At 35.6% G+C, this 12,998-nt stretch overlaps 2 protein-coding genes across 2 annotated transcripts; both read right to left on the bottom strand.

Annotated features, from left to right (window-relative positions):
* Nucleotides 1-5,792: 5,792 nt before the first annotated feature.
* Nucleotides 5,793-6,209, bottom strand: LOC122089645 (histidine-rich glycoprotein-like). Its single transcript, XM_042659360.1, has one exon. The coding sequence runs from the start codon at nucleotides 6,207-6,209 to the stop codon at nucleotides 5,793-5,795; it is 417 nt and encodes a 138-aa protein (XP_042515294.1).
* A 4,894-nt stretch (nucleotides 6,210-11,103) lies between these two features.
* LOC122089644 (early nodulin-75-like) lies at nucleotides 11,104-11,568 on the bottom strand. The gene has a single exon (XM_042659359.1). It carries the CDS (start codon nucleotides 11,566-11,568, stop codon nucleotides 11,104-11,106), a length of 465 nt encoding a protein of 154 aa, XP_042515293.1.
* Between the last annotated feature and the right edge of the window lie 1,430 nt (nucleotides 11,569-12,998).

Below are 12,998 nucleotides of genomic sequence, written 5' to 3'. Positions count from 1 at the left end.
TGGCTTTTTAAGTTTGGTTATTGTGACATTTGTTGACCCTTCGTTACCAAAAAAATTCAAGAAAAATACATTTGTGACCCTTCAAGCTTTAACTCACCAAAAAAATTTTGGATTATTATCACAACAAATATCTATCCTTTTTCCAAAGGCAAAAGATTCATGGCATCAATAGTGGTAAAATTTTTATATTTTGTAAGGTATTACATTATTTTACCTTTTCTGTATTTCGACATATAGACAGTATAATCAAATAGTACTCTTTTCCCTCTTTGAAATGAAGTAAATACCCAAGTGGAAGTATTTTGGTTTTAATTGGAACAAAGTAAATAATTAAGGTGTCAATTACAAACAACAATTGTTTATCAAAGCCGAATTGAATCATTTTAAATTAGAGAATAATAGGTAAGGTGTTAATAGTAAAATAAAATTGTTTACCAGAACTTAATCAAATCATTTAATTAAAACTAATATATAGAAGCCAGCTTGGTGATGATAGTGGACAGTATGACAATTATCCTAGATGTTTATAAAGCGGTTCGAATTTTATTTTTAAAAACAAAATTATTTATAAAATAAATCTATTTGATTAAATTTTAAACTGATAAATTGTCAATTTTGAACCAATTAAAAAAAAAAGTATGTTATTGAATGGATTATACATATTCAATCGATTAAAAACCCCATTTAGTCCCTAGTATCCTATATAAAGTCTCTAGTATTTTTGAAATAGATCAATTTAATCTATTAATATTTCTCAAGTTACAATTTGAGTATGAAATGTTGTGGCTCAAGCATGGCAGCATTAGATTACTTTATTGGGTTTCAAAAATATGCTTATTTTGTACTGTTTTTTTTATGAAATCTAGAATTGTTTGTATGAATAAATAAATGTATTAATTTCAAAAGAAAAAGGAAAAAAATTTCAAGACAAAAGAAGTCACCAAGAAGCACTAGACCACAAATGAAAAGAAAAATAATAAGAATTAAAACAACTTGATGACTTGGAAAATCTAAAACAAAATTGTATAAATGACTTCACACTACAATCTTTTAAAGGAATCAAATTTTTCAATCGATTGACTGAAAAAAAAAAAAAGGGCAAACATATTATAATGATTATTCATCTTACGTCAAGCACAGACTTGAGCATCTTATCAACGAAGTTCCTCCTTTTATTTCAAATTTGATGCTTGCGCTACTTGTTTGATCACCTCTTCTAGTCTTCGGTCAACCCTGGATCCAGCCTAAAATTGTTAACTAAAATAAAAAATAAAACCGACATTAGAATCGATAAAAGTTATTTAATCAAGTATCCAACTCCTTTACTTAGCAGTGATCGCCCAAGTCGGCAATAGCTATCTATGCAAGCGCCATGTGTCCAAGCGATGATCCATCGCTTGGAGAGAGGCACGGAGAACGAGGTGCGAAGAGAGGCATAGAGAAAGAGATGCCCGAAACAGTTGAATTATCACCTGGACACGTGGTGCTCGCCCAAGTGACTATAGGTAAGACTTGGGCGAACACCATTCAGGAGAAGAGCCAAATCATTTAATCAAAACCATTCAAAAATCGTTTATCCAGAACCATTTATTAATTATCGGTTTCAATTTTGGATACTGAAACTATTTAATAAATAGTTGAATTTATTATTATTATTATTATTAATATATTTTTATATTCCATATTTCACTACCCATAGGAAGCAAAACGATTATTAACTCCTCCCAATTCCGTATGCAACTTTGTCTATGGTTTTTGTGATTTTTTTTTTTTATTTTAATATTACACCCACTTTTTTTTGTTTTGTGGAACCGATCCAAAAACTATCAATTCGAATTTATCGCTATAGAATATTTAGAGATAGGCCCTCCAGATCAGGGCACTTTTTTGTAATTACTTCCTACTCGGAGTCTCAGACTCAGACATAGCATAAGTTCCGAGTTGAACTTGGCCCACTTTGTCAATATGTCCATCGTCAAGTTTTGAAAATAAAAAGTCACCCCATGACTAGAGATCTTCTGGGTCCGAGTCCGAGACGTCCGACCGAGTTAGGTAACGAAGATAACTTTACAACCTTAATAGACGTCGGTTTACTTTCTGATAGGTTTATTTATTAAAGGGTACGGTGTTGTATCAACATGCAGACCAATGGGAGATTGCAAAGAGGCATCTTGATGAGATATTACTATTTTTTTCGTACCCACTTGTGTTTGAATATTTTGAACATAGACACACGGAAATGGGCAGGATTTTTTAATTTGATTCTTTCATAATGCGTCATATGAAGCTTCTATAATTTGTGCTTGGTCTTTCAAACATTTGAAATTGGGTTCATCAAAATTTTGACAGTCTCAAATGCTTCTCCCAATGCCTATATGGACCATGTTAGTTTTCTAATTATATGATTTAAAAATATATTTTTTTCAATTCCGGTCTTAAGAAAGGAGAGGTACAATGGCTCCAAAAAATATAAATAGAAAGAAAAAAAAAATTAATAACATGAATGAAAAGCTACTAACAATGTTTACAAAAATTGTACAAATAATGTGGCTTTTGTTTTTTTAACCTAGGCAGTCCCTTGATCAAGGATTTTTACATGATGAGGTATAATTAAATATTAATTTAATTATTAGATTGTCTATGATGACCTATGTTCTTTAACATCAACACGCTATGACAAAGATAACCAACTAAACAAATTCATAACCCGCGTTAAGGTCTTAATTGAATTTTTAAAGAAAGTTGATCACAATTCAACTTTTTTTGTCACAATTCAACTTTTTTTCTTTTTTTTTTGAATGGGGTGGGGGAATCATAATTCAACTAGTGGACTCTATGCTTGATACTACCAATTAATTAAACTATGTATAATAATTAAATAGACTCAAGACTCTAAAGAAACATAACTAAAAAGGTACTCCCCTTCTTCTTTCCCTTCCCTACTTACTACAACAATGATAGTTATTCTTCTACTCTTAAATCCTTGACCTTGTAAAGATAATAATAGTGGCATTCAAGAATCAAGACCAGCGAAATCAGACAATATATTAGTAACCCTATTATGAATTTGTTGAATGTTATGCTAAAAGTATGAGGTTTCATTTTTATACGAATCTTAATTTGGTAATAATTCAACTGTACTGGCTGGTTGTTCATGTTTGTAATTTGAATGTAGATCAACTTTTAATCTATTTTTGTTGGATATGGATCACCCACAGCTCTCAATCAAGGGTTGTCTTGAGTCTCTTGACTAGCTTTAAAAAAAAAAAAATTAAAATTCCCATTTTACTAATACACTCATTCATACCTTAACAATATTCTCTTTTATTGAACCCTCTAATAACCTACTTTTGGAGAAACTAATAATGTTGGATGGTGGAGAAGAGTTAATATTCTAGGTAGCAAAAAACGTAAAAGGATACAACTTTATCAAAATAAATAAAATGATAAAATGGGAATCTTGATGAATTGTTATAATAATATATGGTAGCTAAGGTGATTTTTTTTTTTTGGAAAAAAAACTTTTTCATGTCACAGCTGCTTTGCTAGCTTTGCCATTTGATAAGTTTATGCAGCAATTCCAATTGTTGAATATATAGATTATGCGTGGTTTGGATCATTAGAGATTTATCACATTTCAAAGTCAAATTCCATTTTAATGTCATTCCTTTGTTTTCAACCATTTTTTTTTTTTTAATAATAATAGTTTGATATTTCTGATCATTTTGTGGGAAAATCTTAAAATCTGAAGTTGACCAAATATACACGTTGAACTCCATTTTGGTCAAGACTAGACATGAGAGTAGAATAGCTTGTTCCCCTTCCCTATCCATGAATTTTTGTCCCACGAAATTGTAACATGGTATTGAATTAAGGGCTTCGGGGAAGATTTCCTAGGTGCTTCTTGTAGAGATCAAAGACTTGACTATTATGTCTTTGCAAAATTTCCTTCAATTTCAAATTAAATCAAATGGTAAGTGTTGTCTGTCCGAGAGTGACCCCTGTATCTAAACATAGTGGCGCACACTTTTAGAAGAGACACAACGATACGTCAGTGACGCACGTGTCACTCTCAGATAGAAAAATTTGTCCCTTAAAAACCTAGAATCGTTAGAATTAGAATATTAAACCAACCTTTTATACACCATTGAAGTGGGAGAAGTTGCCTCGTTACCAAAAAAAAAACACAAGAAGTGGGAGAAGTTGCTCTCACGTTCTGTGGTCCAATAAATGGATTATTATTAAGGCTTCTTTGGCTATTATAAAAGAAATACCTCTTTGGGTTGGGCGGTCATTGGAGTTGATTCAGCTGTGGGCAATTTTTTACCTAAAAAAAGGCCGTGGGCTATTCTTGAAAGGGACTGTACGTAGTAGACGTGAAGTGGCGGTGAGCTAATCTCCATTATATGCTTCTTAAGAACAGATACAAGCTACCTAAGGTGTATATTCATTCTTTTGTAGTTATATATATATAGGTCATTTTTTATTTCTTTCTTCTTGGTACTATATATGGAGGTCATTGTAAGTACGGATTTATTTGGTCTACAAGTTTAATTTCATGCACTTCAGGGTTAAGCACTGTCCAAGTAACATCCAGTTTAGGTGGTCCATCACCACAATCTAGATTGGTCATCCCATTTGATGGCCCCACCAAATAATTATTAGGGTAAAATAAAAAAAAAGACTACCCAGTTTGCGTGGCCATTGCATGTGCTTCTTAGACACAAGAGGATACAAATTTACCATTATGCGGATTGTAAAAAAATAAAAAATCATCAATATTGATACTTCTATATGTATTCTCATTGGGTCTTACGTTGGTATAGAAATCACATGACTTGATAATGATCTATTGCTTAAAAAAAATATATAAAAGGAAAAAAAAATTCTGTCCACAAGCAATGAGGTGGACCGACTGCCAAGTGGGATGAAATGACAGCCCCACCTCTTTTGAAAGTCAAAGATTTAATCCTTATTTATTCTTCCTTAATTATTTCCTCCTATTGACCCTGTGCTGGCGCAGGAGCCATCTTCCCTGACAGAAAACCATTCTTCTCCAGCACCCTTATTGGAAGTCTGGGCCGTGTCTCTATCTCAACTTAGAACCTGTGCACGTGGCTGTTAATTTTCAGCCAAAACCTGTGGCCTATAAGCAAAAACCGTTGGCCATGACCAGTTTAAGTCCAAATTCGAAATGGCCAATGTCCTAATCCAGTCCATGTCTAAAATGGGTCTAGCCCCAGTAAGGCCATCCCATCAAAACTACCCATGGCAGTCTAGACATTCCTGCTTGTACCCATAAAACAAGATTGGATGAAGCCAACTACTAGCTCAGTTAGTTGCCACCAGTCTCCTTTCATGTCTCAATCTCTATTCTCCACATCACAGTGTCCCCAACTCCAACCACGAATATTGAGATTCTGAATTTTATTAAAAAAAAAAAATTAAAAAATAAAAAATAAAAAAAGAAAAAGGAAAAAGAAGAAGAAGAAGAAGAAGAAGAGATGAAGGCTCTTGATCGAGATCCCATTAATCCAATCAATGATATGGAAATAAGTAGTGCTTAATATAACTGATCTGCCATGGATTACAATACAAGGAAGTGAACCTCTTCCTTTGATCTCAACTCTCAAGCATACAAGTAACCCATAACGCCTAATATCTAAAACATAGTAGAGCAAGAGCAGTTACCACACTAGTAGGATTTCTCATTCACTACTTTTTATTTTTGCACACTCCTCTCACCCTTCATTTCTAGACACTACAGTAGTACATAGCTAAGTGATATGGCTCTACCCATGATGACCAGGGCCGGGGCCAGGGTGAGGCTTCTTCTCAGGTGGTGATCCCTTCTTAAATGGACCAGTGTGTCCATCTAATTCATGGGCATCCTCAAGCAGATGCTGGCCAGGGTGGTGAGGAGGACCATGAGGAGGACCGTGAGGAGGACCGTGAGGAGGACCATGAGGAGGACCCTTTGGTGGTGGCCTCACTCCGGAAGTTGGGTGCTGCTTCAAGTTAGGGGAATCGAGGGCTTCTTCCTTTGGGTGAGGACCATGGTGGGGAGGCTCTTCAGGAGGATGCTTCTTCTTTGGTGGTCCATGATGACCATGTCCTTGAGGTTTGACATCTTCATCAGCCAGAGAGGGAAGGGTGGCGAAAGCTGCCACCACTAAGAGCAACAACACAAAGCGTGCAAGCAGAGCCATGTTTTTGATGGTTCTTCACTCGGACACAAACCTAAAAGAGAAGAGTGGGTTCATTTATAGGAGGCTTCTGCCTATTGTAGCATGCCACATACGTAGTAGAAAATAGAGAAGACACTCGAAGACACTGATACTGAGAAATTTGTGTGTGAACAGCGTGGCAAATGCGGCCATCTCAGGCAAGATTACCTTTAATTTCTTTACCTTGTCTCCCTTCTTTTAATAAAGAAAGGATAAGGAATTTTTCCATTTTGACAATAGTCGTTGTGACGCGGAAGACCATGGACAAGACAAGAGGACGAATTGATAGATTTTCGGCTCTTGGTCAAGTGGGATCCACTATTTCCTCTCTCCTTCCTTCACGGGCTTCACCTTCACTTGTCTTCTCCTGGGGAAGGCGGGGAGCCTCGTAAAGGAGGAGATGGTAAAGCAATGTCAAAGATTGCGGTTCCTTGCTGCTTTAATTAGATTTTTTGGGATAGAATTCCGCTTTAATTAGATGATAGAGTCAGTGAGCTAGACGTCAAATTTTCCAGCCTAACCTAAAATTACGCAGCTGTTCCGATGGGGACGTAAGATACATCAGAGACTTGTGGGTGTCATGTGAAAGAGAGTTTGAAATGGTAGGTCCAGCTGCTCTACCAACCCGTGCACTGTTTTATGCTTCACTGCTGGCGTCACTTAATTCCATAGAGTTCTAGGTACGCAGATTGGTAACACAGCATCGAGGGGCGGCGGCGGCGGTGGTGGTGCACCGCTTGATCACGTTTAGAAATAGTAGAAATGATTTTTCATGTTTTTTAAAATAAAAAGGAATTTTTAATGTTTGATAAACTTGTTTCTTGAAATATTTTTATAGATATAATGTCACGAAAAAAATTCAATAGTATCATCAGATGTCCAAAAAGAAGAGAGGGTTCGATAGCCTAATTTTAAGTTTAAATAGTAAAGAGATTTATTTGGCATAATAACCTTTTTTTTTTTTTTTTTTTTTTTTTTCTCAAATTCATTTCTAGAAACAACGCTTCAAAGTCATTTCTAGAATCATAAATAGGCATAAATTTTGATTTATATTTGTAGAAACGGGTGAAATGGAACAACTTTATCAAACGTTTTTAGGTTGTTTCTCCATTTCTGGGAATAAGAAAACGCAAAAACAGAAAAAATGGAACGTTGTCAAACTATGCCTTAGATTCTCAACGACATTTATTTTATTTTATTGGGTAAAGGATTCTCAACATTTCAAATGAGAAATGTGATGCTTCATGCATTTTCTCCCCGTGTCAATATAAAGATCTCAATCTCCTTGGTACACCAGTGAGAAACTCTTACCTTTTTTCTTTTTTTTTTCATAGAAAATATATTAGAAAAAAAAAAAGGCAATCCAAGGGGAAGAAATAAAGCCAAGGATGATACATCAAAATTAGGGATGAGGGAGGGGAGAGCAATGAGAGGCAGATCACAAGATAGGACAAGATGCCTATTCCCATTCGAGTTAGGTAACACCACATAATCGTAAAGGATTTTGCTTTGAATTTCATATGAGATAGTATTGCAGATTTTCTCGATGGTGTGTGATGATATTGTTCATCTCCTTTTATTTATTTTCCACCAGATGTGATGAATCATTCTTACGTAGAATATCATATGAAGATTTGTCGTAAAAGGTTTTCAAAACCCATCTCCATTCTCTGTCGAAAGGGAGGATAATTCTATGGATCAACCAACAATTTCTAAGAATACATTTTCAAACAACATTTGAAAAAAAGGCAAGTAAAAATAAGTGGTTAATACTTTCAGTGGAATCCCAACACCGACAACAATTTTGGGGTTATTAGATTTCTTTGGTTAAAAGCTTAAGCAATGTCAAGGAATAGAAAAGTTAAACTAAACCAACCTAAACAAGAAAATAAACAAACCTCTCAACCTCACCAAGTTCCAAGCAAAAGAAGAGGAATTTTTTAGAAGAATTAGCAATCCACTAGGACAATATCAAACTCTCGAGTTTAATATAAATAAATAGAAGTGAAAGGGAAGTGAAATCAATATATCTGAAAAGAAATAGAAATTTTTATAATCATGATTGTATAAACTTACCTAAAACTCTTACCATGCATATTAGTTAGATACATTTTTCAGATATGAGATTAATTTATCACTTGCAAAATAACTTAAAAATTTAATTAACCGAATTTCGTATTTTTTGGAATTAGTTACACCATAATGTGATACGTCTTCACGTGTGTGGATTTCTTCAAGTTTGGGGACTTATATATGGTAGAAAAGTGTTTGTTTTTGTGGAATCTTCCGTGTGTGTGGACATCTCCTCCTATCAAGAGGACGTACTCTCCACAAATGTGTGAGTGTGTTCAAGATAAAGACCCTAAAAACATGTAAACTGTTCAGGTTCATCTACACAAGGGTGCGGTTGCTTATCCAAGTGTGCAAATGTCTCCTTAAGTATGCTAGCTAGCATACTCAGATTGAAGACATATCTTATTTGCCACTTAACTTCAGTCATACTCGTAAGGTTGCAGATTGATAACTTTGGTAAAACCTTGATTTGTGTATTCATTAGAAAGGTATAATTAAATACACGAGAAAGATACGTACCCATATAAGGTAGGTCTACATAAGAAAAGACCATATAAGGAAGGACAATACAAGGTAATTCATAATATTCAATAGACAATATACGTAAACACCTCCTTCAAACTCAAGGTGGATCGGAGAAAACCAACGTGAGTTTGGACACCAATCAATGAAAGTTCCCAATTGGATGCATTTTAGTTAAATAGATCTACATGTTGATGCACTTATGAAACAAAGGGAAGAGTGAGAGTTCTACAAAGCAAATGATGACGAAAAAAGTGACTATCAATCTCAATATGTTTGGTGCGTTCGTTAAACACATCATTATGAGCAATTTGAGCAACACTCTTGTTGTTACAATAAGTAGGGAGTTAGAATCAAAGTTTTAAAAATAGTATCGAATCGATTAGGATGTCCCGGTTCAAATCAGTATCGACCATGGTTGATCCCTAATCCAATACTGATCCACTAGTAAGGTATAAAGCAGTGCGGTCGAGCACTCTCCAAGCGATGGACAGGTTCTAATATAAAGGTACGTAAAATTTTCCAACATATCAATTAAAAAAAAAAAAAAAGGATGAATCCATTCGATCGAGTCTAATCCCAACTGCTATTGATTCTGAGTTTGATCAGAATTGAGAAGTTGGCACTCATATATTGTAGAAGCTAGTAAAGCCAGATAAGTTCAAAAGTTGTATTTACAAGAGCACGTTACTCGGCTTCGGGTACTATAGGTACAAACGTTGAATTTCACACCTCCATCTTCAACTTTGTGGAGACCGCCATGGAAGAGAGATACACCTAGGTTCTTTTTAGGGGTTGCCACCTAGACAAGGGTCTAGGACCCGAAATGGTCGCTCCCTTACGAGGAGAGATATAACTCAAATGGATAAGGCTTCTGGACTTCCTAGATCTCTAGGTAGGTGTCAAGGTCTGGGAAGGTTTTATGCACCCAACCCCAACTGATATAGAAGTTCATTTTGATGTTATTACCACATATAAATATGAAATATTGAGCATATTAGAAATCCAAATTTGACAGTATAACAACTTAACAAAGGGAATATTTGTTTATTTTAAAAATTATGACTACTTAAACGGGGAGAATTTGGAAAACCATTTTGTAGGAATTTTGCAATTATAAGGGCATAAAATGCAGAGTCCTAGAATATTGTTTACAAAAACTCGGCATTATAACAACGTAAAATGCAATATTACATTATATTTACAATAATATTGGCATTATAACGGTGTAAAAATAAAATAATTAACTAATCTAACAAATAAAAATTAAATTAAAATGGGAGAGTAGGCTGTTATCAAGGGAAAATACCTCCATTCTCTCTCACACAAATGGGGTCGGATGATAGGTAAAAATATTGAATAATATTACAGCTGATGAGGACACAGCTGATGAGGACAATTGTCTAACGTAGTTTGTGCAGTGTGGTGTAGTAAAAGTCCAACACAAATGGGGTCGGATGATAGGTAAAAATATTGAATAATATTATAGCTGACGAGGACAACTATCTAATGTAGTTTGTGCAATGTGGTGTAGTAAAAGTCCATGCTCACCAGAAGGTCTCGGGTTTGAGCCTCCTGGTGGTTCTCATCTCCCTCTCCTAATCCCTCTCCTAATCCCATCAGAAATAAATAAAGTAGGTACTAATAAAAAATAACTACACGTGATATTCTCTTGTTCAGATCCTCAACACGTATATTCATTTGAACGTGCACTTCATGTCCTAAAAGTCTCAACTCCCACCCACACACGAATATGCATCAGAATTAGGTCCTTGTACAAGAATGGTTTGGTGGAATTCACTTGTTGTCTCTCTTTTTACAATAGGTTTTCACATTGAATGAATTCCATGTGGAGATCAAGAAACATACGAAAATGGTTTTCAAATGAAGACCTGATCCAGACTCTACGAATATTGAGATTCAGAACTTAATGAAAAACAAAGCAACAAAAAAAGATTCCATCTAATGACTTGGAAATATACGTGGTGCTTAATATAACTGATCTGTCATGGATTACAATATAAGGAATATGAAATACCCCTCTTCAAGTCCTTGTGATCTCAACTCTCAAACATGCAACTCATAATGCATAATACATAAAAGGCTAAAACATAGTAGAGCAAGAGCAGTTCCCATTTCCCACAAGTATAGGAATGTTCTTTGCTTCACTGGGAGCAGCATTATACTACTAGACTGCCATCACTAGCCATTTATTTTTTACACACTCCTCTTACCCTTAATAGCTAGACACTACAGTAGTACATAGCTAAGCGATATGGCTCTATTCATGATGAACAGGAGGTTTAGGCTTGTGTGAAGGACCAGGGCCAGGGTGCTTCTTCTCAGGTGGTGATGTCTTCTTTAATGGACTGGAAGATGGGTTCACCTTCCGTGGCATTCCAGCTAATTCTTGGGCATCCTCAAGCAGAGTCTGGCCAGGGTGGTGAGGAGGACCCTTGTGCTGTGGTGGTGGCTTCTTCCCGGGAGTTGCGTGCTGCTTCACATGGTGAGAATCAAGGGCATCCTGAGGGTGAGGACCATGGTGGGGAGGCTCTTCAGTAGGAGGATTCTTCTTTGGTGGTTCATGATGATCATGTTCTTGGGGTGGCTTCTCAGAATGGGGAGGTTTGTGATCATCACCACCACCATCATGATGGGGTCCGCCATGTTCATCAGCTAGAGAGGGAATGGTGGCGAAAGCTGCCACTACAAGGAGCAACAACACAAAGCGTGGGAGCAGGGACATTTTGGATTGAAGTGGTACTGGTTCTACTTCTTCACTTCGATGCAAACCTAGAGAAGGAGAAGTGGTCATTTATAGGAAGCTTCTGCCTGTTGTAGGATGCCACGTAGTAGAAACTACAGAAGATAGACACTGATACTGAGAAATCTGTGTGTGAACATTGTAGCAAATGCGGCCATGTATGGGATCAGCTTTAAATTTTGTTGGTGCAACGTGTGTGAACAATGTAAAAATGTCTGCCGTGTTCCTCCGCCATCAGTTTTAAACATAAGAATTAGGTTTCACCCCCACACACAAAAAGTGATCCCCACACCCATGAATGGTATGAGATGACTTCGGAGATACAGCCAGATGGAGAGGATCTGGTCCTAAATACAAGAGTTTGAATCCGCTGGCTCATCACATGCACGACTAGATAATCGTATGTGCAACAGATTCAAATTTTAAATATACAACACCTTATTCTTTTTAAATTTAAAAATGAAATTTGTAAACGTAAATGAGAAGGAAAAGTGTAGTGTTGAAGAGTAATAAAATATGGCACAGGAGGTTTAGCTTTGTGTCACATCCAAAAACTTAAGCTTTTAGCTGTCAATTGGTCGATTTGATTTGATTTCAATTTAATCTGATTTTATTGGGTTCAGACTATATTCAACACCCCTATCTTATGTGGAAGTAGTTTAACAAGATCACACTCTCTTGCCGTGGGATCTTATAACAAAGCTTTCATAAGTTGACATAGAGAAGGAGAGAGGAGGTTTGCATACTAATAACGACTTATAGACCTCTAAAGATGGTGAAAAAGGTGTAAAATTACTTTTTATTTTTTGTTAGTATAGAAGAAAAAGAGCGCTATTGGGTAACATGCCCTTATACACAGACACATAGGTGGTGAAAAGACTACCCTACCCCCCATGTGGATTCCTTTCCACTTCTCTTAGTTGGCCATTGCACAACAGAATGGCCACACAGACAAGTAGTGATCCCAACCCTTATATTATAACACATTACTTCTTTCATAGAGAGTAAAATCCTATCATTTCACAGGTATAATTATATATATCAAATAATTTTCTTACCAATTATTTTGTGCTCCTTTTTTTTTTTTTTTTTTTTTTTTTTAACTTCTAACTTAAAGAATTTTTTAGATACGATAAAAAAGTTACAACTCAGAAAATTCATCACTTTTTTTTTCCAGAAACCCCTCAGAATGTAAACATAAAAATAAAATAATGAGCTCCAAGGGGGCAGCAACTGCATAACAGTATCCAACAAATCCTCCAAAAACAACTATACCCAAATACCTATTTAGAAATAGAATGGACCATTTCATCACTTTAGTTACAATCATATAAATCATTTCACTAAATATATGAAGGGAGAGAGTTTCCCACGACACTAGCATAGGAAGAATTTTTATATCATATTAATGG

The sequence above is a fragment of the Macadamia integrifolia genome, chromosome 9, assembly GCF_013358625.1.
Source record: "Macadamia integrifolia cultivar HAES 741 chromosome 9, SCU_Mint_v3, whole genome shotgun sequence".
Lineage (NCBI taxonomy): Eukaryota > Viridiplantae > Streptophyta > Magnoliopsida > Proteales > Proteaceae > Macadamia > Macadamia integrifolia.
Note: the sequence above shows the minus strand (reverse complement) of the source record. Positions and strands in the feature narration are given on the sequence as shown.

What these genes read in the sequence shown, in the direction of transcription:
- LOC122089644 (XM_042659359.1), bottom strand. Translation starts at nt 11,568, where the DNA reads ATGTCCCTGCTCCCACGCTTTGTGTTGTTGCTCCTTGTAGTGGCAGCT.
- LOC122089645 (XM_042659360.1), bottom strand. Translation starts at nt 6,209, where the DNA reads ATGGCTCTGCTTGCACGCTTTGTGTTGTTGCTCTTAGTGGTGGCAGCT.